The 16,332-nt window shown below is 47.4% G+C and overlaps 1 protein-coding gene across 1 annotated transcript in view; it reads right to left on the bottom strand.

Moving 5' to 3' along the window:
• LOC119382950 (cytochrome P450 6B1) overlaps positions 1 to 14,479 on the bottom strand; it is a 25,271-nt gene extending 10,792 nt beyond the window's left edge. The window contains exons 1-8 of the mRNA XM_037650887.2: positions 14,286 to 14,479; positions 8,820 to 8,916; positions 8,412 to 8,464; positions 7,966 to 8,062; positions 7,165 to 7,290; positions 5,445 to 5,682; positions 1,425 to 1,555; positions 3 to 90 (exon numbers count right to left, since the gene is read on the bottom strand). Coding sequence (XP_037506815.1) covers positions 3 to 90; positions 1,425 to 1,555; positions 5,445 to 5,682; positions 7,165 to 7,290; positions 7,966 to 8,062; positions 8,412 to 8,464; positions 8,820 to 8,916; positions 14,286 to 14,344 — 889 coding nt within the window. The 5' untranslated portion in view covers positions 14,345 to 14,479. The remainder of the gene's footprint in view (positions 1 to 2; positions 91 to 1,424; positions 1,556 to 5,444; positions 5,683 to 7,164; positions 7,291 to 7,965; positions 8,063 to 8,411; positions 8,465 to 8,819; positions 8,917 to 14,285) is intronic.
• Between the last annotated feature and the right edge of the window lie 1,853 nt (positions 14,480 to 16,332).

Genomic DNA, 16,332 nt, shown 5'->3' with positions numbered 1-16,332 from the left:
ACCGTTTGGCACGGGTGTGCTTGAGGACACCATCGGCTCTTCACTGTACTCGGCGTCAAGAAGGTTTTGCAGCATGTCCAGTCTTCTGTACTACTTTTGAGAAAGGACCAGAATTTTTTTCTAAGCATATTATAACATCAGTGAAACCGCGGGCGCAGTCACATTTGTCTCAGTTATTTAAACCCACAGTCCAATTAACGGGCCGGGACAACGTAGCGATGATTACATGAGATTAATTCTGAACTTGCAAACACTTGTCGGATGCGTTGAACATAGCAAGTATCACTATAAAACAATTAGAGATTTGAGAGTTCCTCTAGAACATTTCTTTTATAAAAACGAAAACCAACTTGAAGAGGCAGGTATGGTAGCAGAGCCTCTTGATAGCTTTTGAAGGGCTTTGCTAGTGGTAAGTGAATACAAGAACATATTTCTGATTCCTCATAAATTTACCATAGAGTGATGTGAAAGAGGATCAATTCCTGTAAAATGTTTGACCTTACAGCGTTTTTAAGGTATCGTATTTTCGTGGAACTTGAACGACGTTTGAACAAATACATGTCACAAAACTTGATATTTACGTGTCTCAGTTGGGAAATTTCTCGAGATAGGAGAAGCTCCGCGTAACAACTGCATCCTCAATGAACTGAACGCGAAGGCGGAATGGGCAGTACGGGTAGGAATACCAGGAGCGCTTGCATTCGTTTCTTTTTTTTTTTTCTGAAACTTGTCTTCACGTAAGCTTCATGCATCTATGCAATTCATTGTTATATGCAATTCATTGCTCCACGTAAACTCATTGTTATATTCATGACATAAAACTTCTGTCGTAACAATTCATACCAAGCTGGTGTGAGAACTTTATCAATTATGACGCTTAGTTTGCAATATAAATATGCTGTTAAGTGACAGTAACACCTTTCTTTACATACGTTTTACATACTCAACAACACTTTGCTTAGGCCCACATCGGTATGCAGTTCTACGTTATACTGCTATTTGTATGCACTGAACAATCCACCTAGCTGTTACGTACATTTCTTTTCTTTTTTTCTGGGGAAGCGCTCACCGGGCTAAGGTTGATGAAATTTATGTTGTCACGCTGTTCTGGAGTGTACAATTTAACATAATCGAAACAGCCTTAATTTCTTTCGCTGTTAGCAACGCCGGTGAGAACCAGGCCTCACTCTCAATAAAGAAAGAACAAAAATGCTCTTTACGAGATGAGAAAACTTCGGTAAGTTGCCGAGAACCAGGCGGGGGAACATCTCTGGCTATTAGAAAAACCGGTGAGTTCTCGGCGGCAATAGGATTCGATCCAATTAGCTCCCGCCCATACTATGCGAGTACTGTACCAGTGCTGCGAATAACTGAGTTCGTTTAATTAGGGCACGCGTGCAATCACTGTGAAAGGTGGGTACTACCGAAGGGTCTTTTCTCCTGATGTTCACTATTTTCTCCGTTTCATCCGACAGCGCTTGAAGCCTGAATTTTCCAGCAGCGTGAATGAGGAAGTAGAAAGGCTTCATGAGCGAGCCGAACATCGTGGTGCTCTCTGAAACAAAAAAAAGAAAAGTATGGATGCTTCTCGAAGCAATGCTCGTATTAAGTGGCGTTTCTTGGATTCGTCAGCCGCATTATCCATTTCCTTGATGGCGCGAACATTTATGTACAGTGTCGTCTACTGTAATGGTAAACACGGCTCAGCCTGGCCGCGCTCCACAGAGAGCCATTGCATCCGGCGCGGCCACGCATCGAATCGATGCGGCGCAGACGCACAAAGGCGCGCCGCTCTCGCTGTATTGCAGTGGCGCCACGGCCATGACGGCTACTACGGAGCGGAGCGCTCGAGCGCTGTCGCGGAAGACGCGAAGTATGCCCCGTGGGTGCCTGTGAGCATGCGTCGCTACGCTGCGCTCCGCGGAGCGCGGCCACGCTGAGCCGTTTCACAATGAGTGTGGATGGCGCTGTACGTCACTTGCTTGTACCAGTTATCTCCACTCGCGGAGAGACCGAATACAGAAAAAACATGGCTGATCCCTCTGTCATAGGAATCGGTATAACACGAAAGTGAAACGTGTCTTCACAGACGTAGTTGAGCGTTTGTTGTGAATTCTTTCGCCCCAAGCGCGAAGGAATGAATGCTACCGCATCAAATTTAATGTTACGCGAAGAACGGCAAGCCGCTCGAAACTTGCAATGCACTGCTCAAGCAGAAAAGACGCGCAGAACGAATATACACAGGATGAGCGCGACCTGTCACATTTGTAACTTATTTCTGTGTGAGCAGCGCGCTCCTTTCGCAAAAGCGGCCGCTGCAATGAGCGAGGTGACCCTCGTGCTCTCAACGGAAACTTGCAGGCAGAGCGCAAGACGTAAAAACCACCGAGATCACGAGATAGCGCCCGAACGAGCGACCACACCCTGTCGAGGCGCGCGCTAATCCGCGTGGGGGGCGACTTTTAAAGCGCGCTCTTCGAGCCCTTGGCGCCATCTCGCTAGTGATAACGAAAACACGCTGTACCGCCGATCTCTGAGTACCGCCACCGGCAAATGGTGTACATAAATAGCTCGCCGTTAGCAAAGCAGAGAACATGCCGTCTGTGGCGGAGTCGTTTCGCGCTGCGCACTGGCGATCAAGAGGTCGTAAATTCGACTACCGGTGACGGATCTTTTTCCTATCATTTTTTGTTTGCCATAAGTTACTCTTTATATTTTACAACGTCATATCCGTGACGTAAATGCGTCAGTGGAGCCGTGGTGGACGCCGGTATAAAACACTTTCGTGTTAAAACAATCTGACTGGCGTAGACGTTCGGGTAAATCGATTGTTCTGCGCACTGAATGCGCTTCATTTCGCTCCAGTAAGCTTCGATGTGCTACAAACAATCACTCGGCTGATGGCAGTACTGTACCTCGTTCCATCGCAAACTGTACCATCGCAAACTCTTTCAGAGTTTGCGATGTAAAATATTTTTTTTACTGGCACGAGTGACACTCTTCTTTGTCCTCCAAACACGTCCGGTCGAGCACTTACTTCCGGTTTTCCGAGTATTCAGAAACTGTGTATTAAAAATGGTACATAATTGATGGTTGTGGTTCAAGTGAACAGAACTAAAGTTATTGTATATTATTCCTTTAGGTCGAATATACAATAACTCTAGGAGTTGTGTTAGACACGTACGATATCGGAGCATAAGCTTAGTTAATAAAAAAGCCAATGAACCACCAGGATAATTAATGAAAATTAATTTAGTGAGTTCACTGAAAGAGCAGATGATTTTCCTGTGAGCAGATGGGATCGTTGCGGCACCTGGCGGAGCAGATCTCAACCACGCGCTTCTTTCTATGTGGCCTCTGAGATCCGCTTTGGCAGTGCGACGCAGCACATAGTTAAACCCAAGGAATACACCAGGGTACACGATCGCCAACGTGCGAGTACCACTACCGGACACATAAGTCAAGGGTTGGAGCCGCCTCCATTTTTTTTTCTCGCGTGGAGGATGAAACTAACTGAGGAGAGGCTTTCGCTCGCCGAGCTGCATTGCAAAAAAGTGTGGCGAAAGCCACGTGCTTTCGCAGTGGCTTCTGGGATTCCTTGGTCACGCCGTCGACGCTGTCGTCTCGCGCATGGATGGTCTCGCGCCGTCCGCGCCACTACCCATATGACCGTGTTGTTGACAGAGCCGGCTGGAGCAGCGAATTCGCTTTTTTATGCGACAGCTTCTCCGAAAATGGTTGGCGCCGCAGCTTCGCTGTTCTCCTTCGGCACTGTGCTATTGCGTCCCGCAGTTCTGGAATGTTAGAATGCCAAGACGAGAACGACAGCTACGACGGCTCTTAATGCGAGAGTCAGCGGTGACCCGTTCCCGTCTACAAGGGTCACAATAAACGATTTGAAAAAAAGTGGCCCTGTGTGCTCACCGAAGCTTCCAGCGTCAAGAATTAAAGACGTGCCTGACCCAATGGTGTTTGAAGGCGATTTGCGCAGCTGTTTGAATTGTTCGCATCCTGTTTAGGTTTGTGCTCGGGAAATTTATCTGCGACCAAGTTTTCTTGATGTGGTCGCAGCCGACCGACCCGTGCCGCTATAGCTTGGCTAGATTGCCATGCACGACATTCGGGCGAGCGTGTAATGACACACACGGTCAAAGGATAAAACGGAGGATAAAGCGGAGGCGCAGGCGCATCACCTTCCTGCGCAACATGATCAATTCAGGTGGCAATGTTGCGTACCCTGAACTTACCGTTTCTGCAGAAAAAACTGAGCTGTCCCTGGCGATTATCCTGCCGAGTTGCACCGTTGATTACTTGCATTCAGCTGATTAAACACGAAGTGCAAGGATGTAAATTTATTGGAGAAGCACAATATGGGCCGTAATGAGGCTGCGAGTGGCACCCAGGCACGCTACAAGCGAGCATCGCAGCACGTTTGTTCTTCATCGGCACAAAGTCACTTTTCAGGCTCGTCTGCCAGTTGGCAGCGGCCCGGCGCGACCGAGCTCGACGCTCGTGACCAGGCTTGCAAGGAGGAGCCCTCTACCCTCCCCCACATCCGCCTTCAAAAATGTGACGTAAAGGCCTCTCCTTAGTATTCCTTCTGCCATGTTTTCTCGCAGTGCATGCAACTATTAATTAACCTGCGTATCTGCTAGGAATTCAAGTATACCATTAGTAATCTGACAAGGAACGCATGTCTACTTTCTCCGCTATTACGAGTGCTCATAAGTTAGCCTTCCCGCTCCTTCGAATTCCCCTCCGTTCGCGGGTGTTCACCCACGAAAGACACAGGCATGGGTTTCTTGCAGGGGGAAACACCACACGCTCGATATCCCTGCGTGGTGCGGCGAACTGCCTCCATTTCTGTAACATGTTACATCGCAATGGTGCGTTGATGGTGTTATTCATCTAGCTGACCACTGTATAGAAGGTACGGTGCACTCAATGCCATATTTTGTGTTTTTCTATCTTTCCTCCCCCCCTCCTCTCTCTCTCTCTCTCTCTCTCAACTTTCTACTACCCTTTCCCATTACCCCAGTGTAGAGTAGCCGACCGGGCATGTGCCTGGTTAACCTCCCTGCCTTCTCTCTTGTTTTCTTCCTTCCTTCACTACCGGGCATTGTGTCATTTATTCATTGAGTGTCTGAGCTTAGCACGTAATGCGTGGCGCTACTACGCTCGAGGGCGCGGGTTCAACTCCCTGCGACAGCGGCCGCATTTCGATGAGTGCAAAATCCAAAGAACATCCGTGTGCTTAGATTCAGGTGCACGCTAAAGAACTTTCAGGTGATCTAAATTAATCAGGAGTTCCCCACTTCAGCGTTCCTAAATCATATCGTGGTGACGCCACATGCCAATTGCTATTATTAAACTGAGCGACTGAGACTTCGTAACCACGACCGTAGAAACCCGGCAAACAAGCACCTAGAGAAGGGCACACTTACGGGCGATCACGTGCAGGGCTCCCTTCATAAGGCTCCTGAATACTGCCTTGGCGATGACTGTAAGATGATGATTGGGCTTTCCTAGGAAGGACTCGTTCAGCCCGTACAGACCCCGGGTGACATACTCCATCGAGAGCTCTTCGTACTTTGTCATCATGTTCACTTCTTCGCCCGTATCAACGTGCTTGGCCAATAACTCGAAAAACATGTCGGCCTTTTCCTTAATGCTGGGCATCATCTGCGAGGTATTGAATAAGCAAAAAAGTCGCAAGGGCAAAGCAATGAATGTGACAGAAACAAATTGGAATGTCATACAAACGAGGCCTAGCAGCTCACTCGTATAGCCAGAACGGCCGCCGAAGCGAGCGAGGTGACCTTCCTGCGGCCTATGGCTTCAACGCAAACTTTGCGATGAAAGCACAACGCGTACGAAGCTATGTGCCATCTGTTAAACTCCTTTCAAGAGATAATTGCGCGTGAGCACAGGTCCTGCAGGTCAAAGTGCAGGGCCGGAGGCGCGCACCTCAACTCTGGCGAAATACGTGCGGGGCATCATCTTTAAAGCGCTCCCTTAGGATTTTTGCGCCATATCGCGGATTATAGTGAATAAGCCTCTTCACTCAGAAGCACCTCAGAGAACTGCGCGCCACCAACTGTAAATTGTGCATATATATCGCTCGCCGTTAGCATACTGTTTGATATTTGCCGTCGTGGCCGAGTCGTTAAATATATCGAACGTGCATTTCTCTGAAGCGGTGCATTCGGATTTCTCTCGTCTCGTTATTCGCACGTTTACTATCCTCATGTGGCTAAAGTTCTGGAAGTATGTCAACATCTCACAGTCTGTAGGACGGGCCCAGCTTACTCGAGCAGAATACCAAACATGCAAACGCCGCATATCTCGAAAAAGGGGGCATAGAAAGTTTAGCAGCAATTATTAAAGCACGAGCTTTAACGCATGCACTTGTTGCACAGGGGATATTCGGGTATACAGCTTGTCGTTTATGCGCATAATGCTTAGTAGACAGAGTTTTCAAACTGAGACCTTCAGGGCTGGAAGGCCCTTATTAGGAGCTTCAGACGGGCCGCGGAGTCTAGCGGAATCCTGGACTGGAGGACACTGTCCACCCGCTTCCCAAATGATCATGTAAAAAGTTTATTTTTCTTATTGGAGAAATAACGGTGTCGTCAAAGCACGCCTGCAGAGGTATAGTTCAAGAGTTATAGTTCCGTGTGCGCCACAGAAGCAATGAAAGATAAGTCTGTAAGTGTTATACGTACAGGGGGGATGGAATTAAACGCGAACAGCGCGACGCGCTCTTTTCATCACGCTCTGAGCTTGGTGGCAACGAAGAGATGCTATATGGTTTTTGGTTGTGTCATGGATGACTCTAGTGGTTTTTTATCAACATCAAGACTACGACCGCTTGAAAATAAGTGCGAAACACAGCGAATGTAGATGCCGCATGTTCGCGTTTCTTTCCATACGCCCTGTACATGCCTCTCTCAATTTCCTTGCCTCAAAATGTTGCAAAATGAAAACACCCGTGCAGATGCTCTCACAGTTCGCATTGGGGAGTATAGGAATTGTCGGTAATTTTTTTTTTGGTAGTTTATCCTGTACTGGGCTCTTCGCTCGTTTCAAGCTATTTTTGAGGCCTGAAAGAAAGGACTAATTGAGGGCTTCGTTAACCACCAAGAAAGAAAGGGGCGCTCTTACAAGCTTAAGCTTGGCTGAAGAGAAACCGTAGGAAACGGCTTTCCGTATACTTTTCCAACCAACTGATCTGGCGTGCATGATGGATCGGCCCAAGACTGGGTGCCTCTCCTCTGTTGCCATAACGACCTGCGAGTAAGTAAGATGTCAGGCATGGAAATGCTATACGCTTCACGTCAATACATTTGTCCCACAATCCTCAGGAAATGACTGAAGCCACTGCTGTGCACGTAGAATATCGTGTCTACACAGTTGGCGTCACGAGCTAGGTGCGCTTTTATGATGAAGTTCACTTGCTAACAATGAAGTGTCGCATGCTACCCCGTAGTCATTAAAGTTGCGGTAGACTGTCGCTGTACAATAAATTAACGGGAAGCCAATGTGCTCGGCTCGTGCTATTCGCAGTCATACTAAGACAACAGTCAATAAATAACTAGGAAAGTATAGCGTAAACTACTTGCGCTCGTTTAACTGAAAGATAATTGAAATAAAAGTGTAGGGCAGAGGATACCTTCCCGCAAGTGAGATCCGAGGCCACGTCTTTGAAGTGTACGCGGAATGATTGACGTGATTGCGACTAAGCGCAATCGAGCCCCTTGACTGATGATTGTTCTTGTTCAGGTCTCTCTAAACGCTAAGCGTTGTAAAACAACATCCACTATTTTAGCGAACACTGCAGATTAACTAAATAATGACTGCGTTGAATGAGTACCAACAAGTCCAGCTAAACGCATTAACGTAAAATAACGCTTTGTATCGGACATGCCTATTCACTTTCGGAGGAGTAGTGTTCTCGTAACTCACACCACGGTTAACGAAATTCTGGAAGTTCCGGACACAGATGTATTCGACGAAGCCCAGATCTTTCAGCGCCACAAATGGCACGTCGCCATTGTAGTACCTAGAGGTGAGCATAATAAAAGGTTGCAAACACTGTTAGGTGATATTTAGGCACGGAAAAGAAATGCGTTGAATAAAGCTTTTTTTTTATCGTTTTCCACTTGCTTTGTTTTTCTGGACGTTAAATATTGCGTTGCGCAGTGCTTCACGTCGTTGTTCAAGTTGTGCTCACTTCATCTGCCAAAAGTTGGCCAGAAAAAGTACGATTCCTTTCCCAGAAATGCGCGGAGACAAACGAAATATAGTGCTGCTTTTTCTTGAACTCTATTAAAGCGAAGCAATTAAAGCTTTCAGTATATATTAGCTGTATGGTAGAAAAGGTAAATTGGCTTTCAGCAAATTGCTAATACCCGAACACGTCGCCGTACTGTTGGAACCATTTCTCCAGGACCTTATAGTGTGGCTGCGTAAGAACAAAAGAACGAGACAAAAAAAGGCGTCATTGATCAGTAACTCTAATTATCCTTGCTCAATTACCGTGACAATCGCTTACACTTTTTTAAAGAATCCCTTACGATTTTAAGAAGAATGCTCCATACTGTTCCTATCTCTTACCTGTCCTCCCTTCTATTTTCTCTGATACACTGTGAAAATTTGAACACAATATCTTCAAGGCTGTGTTTAATCTTCTAAAGAACTCTAGGACATGGCTGTAAGATTCCTCTGAACCATCGTGTAATTAGAATGCAGCAGAAGATGTCACTCATTTGTAAGGAGCACATGCAAAATATTAGAGTGCCATTCACAGCAACTCTTACCATCGATTGGTACTCTCGGAGGTTACCCCAAATGAGGTTTGGCTTTGGGCCTGGTATACCGAGCTCCTTGAAGTAGGAGAAGTGATGCCGTCGCCACCTGAATGAATAAAAAAAAGATGGCTGGTCCCTCCGTCATAGGAATCGTTATAACACGAAAGCGAAACGCGTCGTCACATAAGTTTACTGTTTAAAGTGCATTGGTATATGAGAGCTTGTACAATGTCTACTGCTGTGTGGCAGATATAGCACCGCTTCATGTGGACGCACCCACGTTGACGCCTAGTGGTACATCTCTGTACCGACGACTAACGCCCGTGATCACGATTTAACCCTTGCGGTAGCTGAAGTTCTTAACATGCACGCGGGTTCAGGTTCATCGCGGCGCCCCCTCTCCCTGTTTAGTCAATGTATCGGGCAGACTTTGCACCCCCTCTTCTTTGATTACTAGTGGGGCGGCCGCCTGCCTGCCCCCCTCTGCGCACGCCTATGCCCCACAAGCCATCGTCGCGGACCGAGAGGCTATGGGTTCGACTCCTGTCAACGGAACTTTTTCTTGTATTTTTTTCTTTGCCATCTGATGGCGTTCATTTTGCTGACGTATTTCCGTGACGGAAATGCGTCATGAAAGTGTTCGTTGACCTCGGCACAAAACATTTTAGTGTTAAAAGAGAGCACCCCACCTAGGGGGAGGTGGCGTCACTGACGTGCGACTCTGAAGTGCCTCTTAGTCAACTCTTCGCCGTTGTCGTTACGCCGCTCGGCGATAGGAATGTGTTGATGTGGAGGAGGCGTCAGGAGGGGGTGACCAATGAGAGACCGCGCTGAGTGCGAGAAGGAAAGGCGCGCCGCAGGGTGGTAACCAATGCGAGGCCGTGCTGGGCGTGAGGAAGAGAGACGCGGGGGAGACGAGGCGACCGGTTATGAGTGTAAGAGCGGGAGTTCCTGTGCACCGCGCCTTTTCCGCAAGCGGGCAAGACTTCTCGTATAGAGCCGAGGAAGGAGTCGCTCGTCGGCATCGGAAGTAGACTCGAGAGCGCTCCGCGGTTTCGACAGCTTTCAGTGCGTGGAACTGGTTTTACTTTTTCTTCATGCCCTTAAGGCAACAACTTGCCTATGGAGAAACACCTCAAAAAGAGTCACGACGCAGAATTATGTCACTTCCTTATGGCACAAAAATTGTGTGACTGTATTAGCGTTCACCTAACCACAATGGCACGAGTGTTTCTCCCTCACTTGAATGCGGCCTCAAGGCCAAAAAAAGAGGTATAACGAGCAAATAAATGATGATAATATGCGGGGTTTAACGTCCCAAAACCACGATATGATTATGAGAGACGCCGTAGTGGAAGACTCCGAAAATCTCGACCACCTGCGGTTTTTTAATGTGCACTTAAAATCTAAGTACACGGGCCTCAAGCATTTTCGCCTCAATCGAAAAAGCAGCTGCTGCGGCCGGGATTCGATCCCGCGACCTTCGGGTCAGCAGTCGAGCGCCATAACCACTAGACCACCGTGGCGGGGCCATAACGAGCAAATTCATCACTGCAGTCTGAGCACTCATTTTAATAGCGAAGCTGTTTAAGCCGGCCGTAAAAAATTACACCATCTCCCACTAAAGGGAACTATGTGTGGATGCGAAGCAGCGGGGAGATGGTTAGCTTGAGCGGGAGATGGTGTAATTCTTTTCTTGCGTTCTCGAGCCTGTGCCTTCCTCTGGCGTAGAATCACCCCTGTCTTCCAGTGTCCATCCAGCTCCCGCTGCGTGGAACTGCTGGCGTCCGAGGTATTCGACTCCCGCAAAATCTCAAGTTCATGTGCGTCTGCTTCTCTGCAGTCCATGCCATTTGTGTCGTCGTGGGATTCTTCAGCGAGGGAAGGACAGCGCGAGGGCCCCGCGTCTAGAGCCACAGAAGCAGAGGCGGCCATCGGCCGCTCGTGCCACGTCAAGACGCCGGAGGCATCGCTGCTGCATACTCATCGCAGGAGATAATGAGGCGCGCGAGAGGAGGTGTGTGGAGAGGGTTTGCAATGCGCAGTAAGGGTGGTCACGCCGCAAACCACAGGATTGAACTCCGCCATAAGATGCTTCGCATCTAAAACTTTGGTTTGTACAAGGTGTGTACGAAAAAAATGTTGGAGTGGCTTAGCTCGGCTATGCCAGGATAACGTAGCGTTAGCAAAGGTTCAGCTGATTGTTCTTAGCTTTCCTTATTGTCTAGGATTAGCCTGATTATCATGCTTACTGCTGCTCTAATGACACACACACATGGTATACATATTGTGTGGCACATGTATATTTATTTTGCCAGGCAACTACTTCGGGATCGGATGAGTTAAGCTTCTCCGCTCTTCTCCGCCGTTGAGCAGTATTTGCGCTCTCCTTCTCCATGGCTAAACCGCACTGGCAAACGCCAGTGAGAGACGCTATCAAGCGGCTCCAGCGCAGTGTCAGACGGCGACTGCACAGCGATGGCGAATAGCTACGCGCGTGCCGGCGCCAGTACGTCCACCTCGACTACGACGTCACTCCTCTGGAAAGCGCAGACCGGCGGCAGCGAGTCGCGCGCGGCAGCGGCGGAGTGCGCGGGAGGTACCGGCTCCGATGCGCCAGCTGTGTGACATCACTGATCCTCGCGCATGCGCAGCACAGCTCTTGATGAGCCATGCGAAACTGGCTCGTTTGGGCTAGTGTAGCTAGCGCTACAAAACCCCTCGGAGAGCCTCGCACTGCCCAGCAACCGCTAGCGCCGCACCTGCTCCGTGAGACCGATACGCACTCTCTTCGTCCTCTTCTTCATCGTCGTCCTTTTCATCTTACGCTTCGCTGTCGAAACACGTGCGCCAATTGCTCTGGCGCGGGATGGAATAACTCTGGTGGGTGAGACAACGAGTACAGAGAGCGAGAGAAAGAGAGAGAGAAATAGAACTGAAGATAGAGAAGGAGAGAAATTCTGGGGAAAAAAATTATTCGCGAGGCGAGATTCTAACCCACCCACCCACAATCCGAAGGCGAACGTCATAACTACTCGGCTACCCAGGCACGCTGACAAAGCATAGCATAGCCTTGTACAGCATAACAAGGGAGTAGGAAATGGAGGTGAGGGTGAGGGGGACAGGTGTGAGGGTGAGGAGGAGGGGAGATAGAGTTAAGCATAGCATAGAAAGAAAGAGAAAGAGAGAACGAAAGACAGAAAGAAAAAGAAGGATAGAAAGAGAGAGAAGCAGTGAAAGAGAGAGAAAGAAATACAAAGTGATAGAAAGATATAGAAAGAAAGAGAAGCGACAAATACAGAGCGAAAGAAAGAAAGAAATGGCACATAGAGAAAGAAAGATGGAAAGACCGAGAAAGAGATAGAAAGAAAGAAATTCAAATAAACAGAGATAAAAAAAACATTCACCAGAAACAGAGCGAAGAGAGAAAAAGAAAGAAATAGAGGAAGAAAGAGGAAATGTGCAAAACTTAGCAAAACAGCAACAGTGCCCATCAGCGCCGCTCTCTCTTTAGCATTATGCCTGCAGTGCATGCAAGCTACGCTGATTCTTTTAAGAAAGCTTTGACAGTATAACAATGCTTATTCTCTCTCTCTCTCTCTCTCTCTCTCTAAATTTTCATTCAAGACATCGGTCTTTAAAGGGGCCATGACACGGTCGCCCAAAGATTTGTGGTTTTCAGCGAAAACTAGAAGTAGAGGGTCTACTATGCCTATACAAATTTCAAAAGTGGGCCGTAAAAGAATATTTCAGTGCAAAACAAGCCCTAGAAGTCGCCGGCTGTAAACCCCGCCCAACGCCGGCGACCGCCATTTTGCCATGGCGCGTGTGGCGTCATGTGCAGCACCGAACGGAGCCGTCGTCTTCTACCAAAGTTTCAGCCGCTTCATATCGTTCGATTTCAGCGCCAAGCTGAAGAAAGCTAAAATATCTCGGTATCACGTGCACCTGACCACGGAACAATATCGTTCGCCGCAATGCAGACGGTTGCACAGCTAGCTACTTCTTACGTCAGGGCTCGCGAGTGCATCAGTGTTGCCTGACTCTCGGGCCGCTTGCGTGTTTATAAAATATTCTATTATAAATTAGGTGCTCGACCAAATGCGCTGAAATTTCGTCAGCTTATTTGTGAATGCACAAGGATTAATCTACATAACACAGGTTATGATCGAAAATTTGGTGTCATGGCCCCTTTAAGAATACCATCACGACAATAATGCGTTTTGAGACAAGGCAGCTGTAGCATTTGTTTCATGTTGGCACAACGAATATTGCCCTGTGTTCAGACGATATTAATAAGGGAGGACACATTTTTCTTGCTAATCTGTTGCAGTAATAATTGTCATTAAAATGTTTGATTAAAAAATCTCAGCATTTTGATCATTGGTACTTCAGACAACAGTAGAGGAAACCTTTTCTTACACGATTACGAAGTGACCACAGAAAAAGATTGGCCCAAATGTTCAACGACCATAACGGTAAAATCGTGACTAACATTGGAAATTTCGGCTTTACGAGGGGCTGCTTTCTGCCAGTCAATCCCGATTTAACTGGTGGATCGTGCCTGCTACTCTTTTAGGGGCGAAGCTTCTTAGGGTCGATGCTTGTCCGCTGTCCGTTGTAGCCACGCTAGTACTGGAAGCGCTCGCTCTCGCGCACACACCAAAGAGAAGTATTCTTCCTCTTGTTCTTCGAGCGCCTTGATGATGATCATAGCCACATATAAAACAACATACAAAATTGAAAAAAAGGAATGCAAGCTAGAAATAGAGAGAAAGAAATAAATAAATAGGAACACCATAGAAATAAAGATAAATAAAGAGAAAAAAAACGAAAAGGAAAAAAAGAGAGGAGGAAAGAAAGAGAAATTGGAAGAGAAACAAAGAAATCTGCTCAGCTCCGCACTTCCTTCAGGATCCATCAGAGGGACTTGCATTGACCTCGTCTTTTCAAATTTCAGGTTGGATCCCATACAAGAACCTTTGGCTTTACATTTCACCGATCTTAAGGCGGTCATAATGAAAGGAAAACGCCGCCCACATCTCAACACCATATACGCAGTGTGATTAACAAACAACTTTGTATATACTGTACACACGTGTTGTCATGTCTTTGCATGATCGAGTGGGCAATGTACGGGGGGATTTACGGTTAATGATCCCCCGGAGCTTCGTCCACTCGTCATCATTCACTTCTTGGATATGCTGTTTTCATCTTATGCTGGAAAACAATACGCCCAGTGTCGCGATTTTCCCCGACTGGTACTCGCCATTCGTGCTAATATTTTTCCGTCGCGATTGTATACAACGCTTCATAGTGAGGTTTAAAAAAAAGTAAATTCCTGAACATGCCGAATCGCGCTACACGCTCAGTGTAATTATTCCAAAATAGATGTCATCAAATTAAATTAAGTGTTGTAGTATATGAGGCACGTGCAAGATTTATAACAAACGTTGCTTTGAAAGAGTAACTCACCTGAGCAGGAAAATTGTAGCCGTCAATATAAGAGCGAGAATGGCGCCCGCCACCAACATAGTGTCTTCCGCAATCACCTAGAGGCGCAGAAGTAATTGCTGAGTGCGTGGCTCGGCGCTTCTGGCCTGCGTGTTAGTGAAGACATAAATGTGGTGATCCCACGACGTAGAAAGACGAGAGACATGTAATGTGTCATTGCTCCTTCTTTTTTTTTTCCCGGCCGACATCAGCGATACCACTATCTCTTTATCGTATACGTGAGGAGGAGTTGCTAGCCCCTTAAGTCTTATTTTGTTTTTTGTTTTTTTCTATTTGGCAGCTGTGTTATTGGCTGCTGAGTATCATGGGCCTTAGTGTCGCACAAAATCCGTCGACCACACTTACAACGCTATGTGCTGGAGTTTGTGGAGGGCGTCAGATAAAAGGCGCGGATCACCGGCCCTAGAACAGAAGCAATATCTGTCGGGAAAATGCCGAAGCCATGACACCCATAGCAAGATGAATATAAAAAAAATTCAACCAGCACCGCTTCGCGGACACCGATAAAACATCGAAGCTGGTGGCGTTCGCTTCGTCAGGCTAACGCATTTTTTTGTTTTGCAAGTCTTTCAGATATGTTGTATCACTGCTCTTGACTAAGCACTCTTAGGTAAGCTTTGAGATGGTAGTATATTTTTATTACATCTTGACCATACCATAATAATAATATTATTATCTGGGATTTAGCGTCCGAAAACCACGATGTGATTATGAGGGACGCCGTAGTGGAGGGCTCCGGAAATTTCGGCCACCTGGGGTTCTTTAACCTGCACCCAAGCCTCAAACATTTTTGCCTCCATCGAAAATGCAGCCGCCGCGGCCGGGATATCTTGACCATACCAGTCTTACCATACACAGGTTTACAAAGAACCATTCCCTTAATATGCTCCGATATGTTGTATCACTGCTCTTAATTAAACTCTTTGTTAAGCTTTGAGGTGGTAGTATAGCGACCACCTTTTATAACCACAAGCAGGCCCGTAGCCAGGAAGTTTTTAGGGGGGGGGGGGCACTTGCTGAAAACCTTGACTATTTGAGAAAAACGCTTACTTTCATTATTTATTTACGATAAACACCGCGTGTCATCAAAACTTAGGGGAGGGGGGGAGGCGAGCACCCAGCCCCCCCCCCCTCCCTGGATACGGGCCTGACCACGAGGTATCACGTGACAGTGGTGTGACTGTGGTAACGCGCACGCCATTTGTTGGCATGACGGTTGCCTTCTTCCTTTTTAGTGGAAGTTGTGTGTAGTGGGATTTACCCAATTTATGTGGCGCACACGCGTTTATTATGATGTATTTCCGTTGCACGTACCCGTTTGTTGGGCTAACTGTTGCCTTCATTTTTGGTGAACCAGTGGTGAGTAGTGGGCCTTACCTGATGTCTGTGGCGCATACTCGTTTATGATGCCCGCAATCGCTACGACGGATCCCGGACATGAAGGCTCGACCAGGAACAGTCTCGCTGGTAATAGGCGAAGCAGCGACGCCATTGTTGCAAATAAAAAAAGAACGAAGGGCCACGAAGCACGATCATCGGCCAAGGGCGCTGGCAAGGGCAGTTGTTTTCTTTACTTCGATATAGCCAGACGTCCCGGTCTCATTCTCGTACTTTCGTTATACAGCCATGTTAAATGCCCCGCCACTTTGGTCTAGTGGTTATGGCGCTCGACTGCTGACCCGAAGGTCGCGGGATCGAATCCCGGCCGCGGCGGCTGTACTTTCAATGGAGGCGGAAATGTTTAAGGCCCGTGTTCTTAGATTTAGGTGCATGTTAAAGAACCCCAGGTGGTCGAAATTGCCGGAGTCCTCCACTACGGCGTCTCTCATAATCATATCGTGGTTTTGGGACGTTAAAGCCCATATATCATTATTATTATTAGCCATGTTAAATGCCATTGTACCATTGTCAATAATGTGTGGGTGTCTGTGCCGCTATAAAGAACACTTACGTCACAATGCGCTGTACCCCGTCCCCCTTCATTGTATTGACAACTCGCGAGACCACG

The sequence above is a fragment of the Rhipicephalus sanguineus genome, chromosome 2 (assembly GCF_013339695.2).
Source record: "Rhipicephalus sanguineus isolate Rsan-2018 chromosome 2, BIME_Rsan_1.4, whole genome shotgun sequence".
NCBI classification, from domain to species: domain Eukaryota; kingdom Metazoa; phylum Arthropoda; class Arachnida; order Ixodida; family Ixodidae; genus Rhipicephalus; species Rhipicephalus sanguineus.
This window is presented reverse-complemented; position numbering and strand designations above follow the sequence as displayed.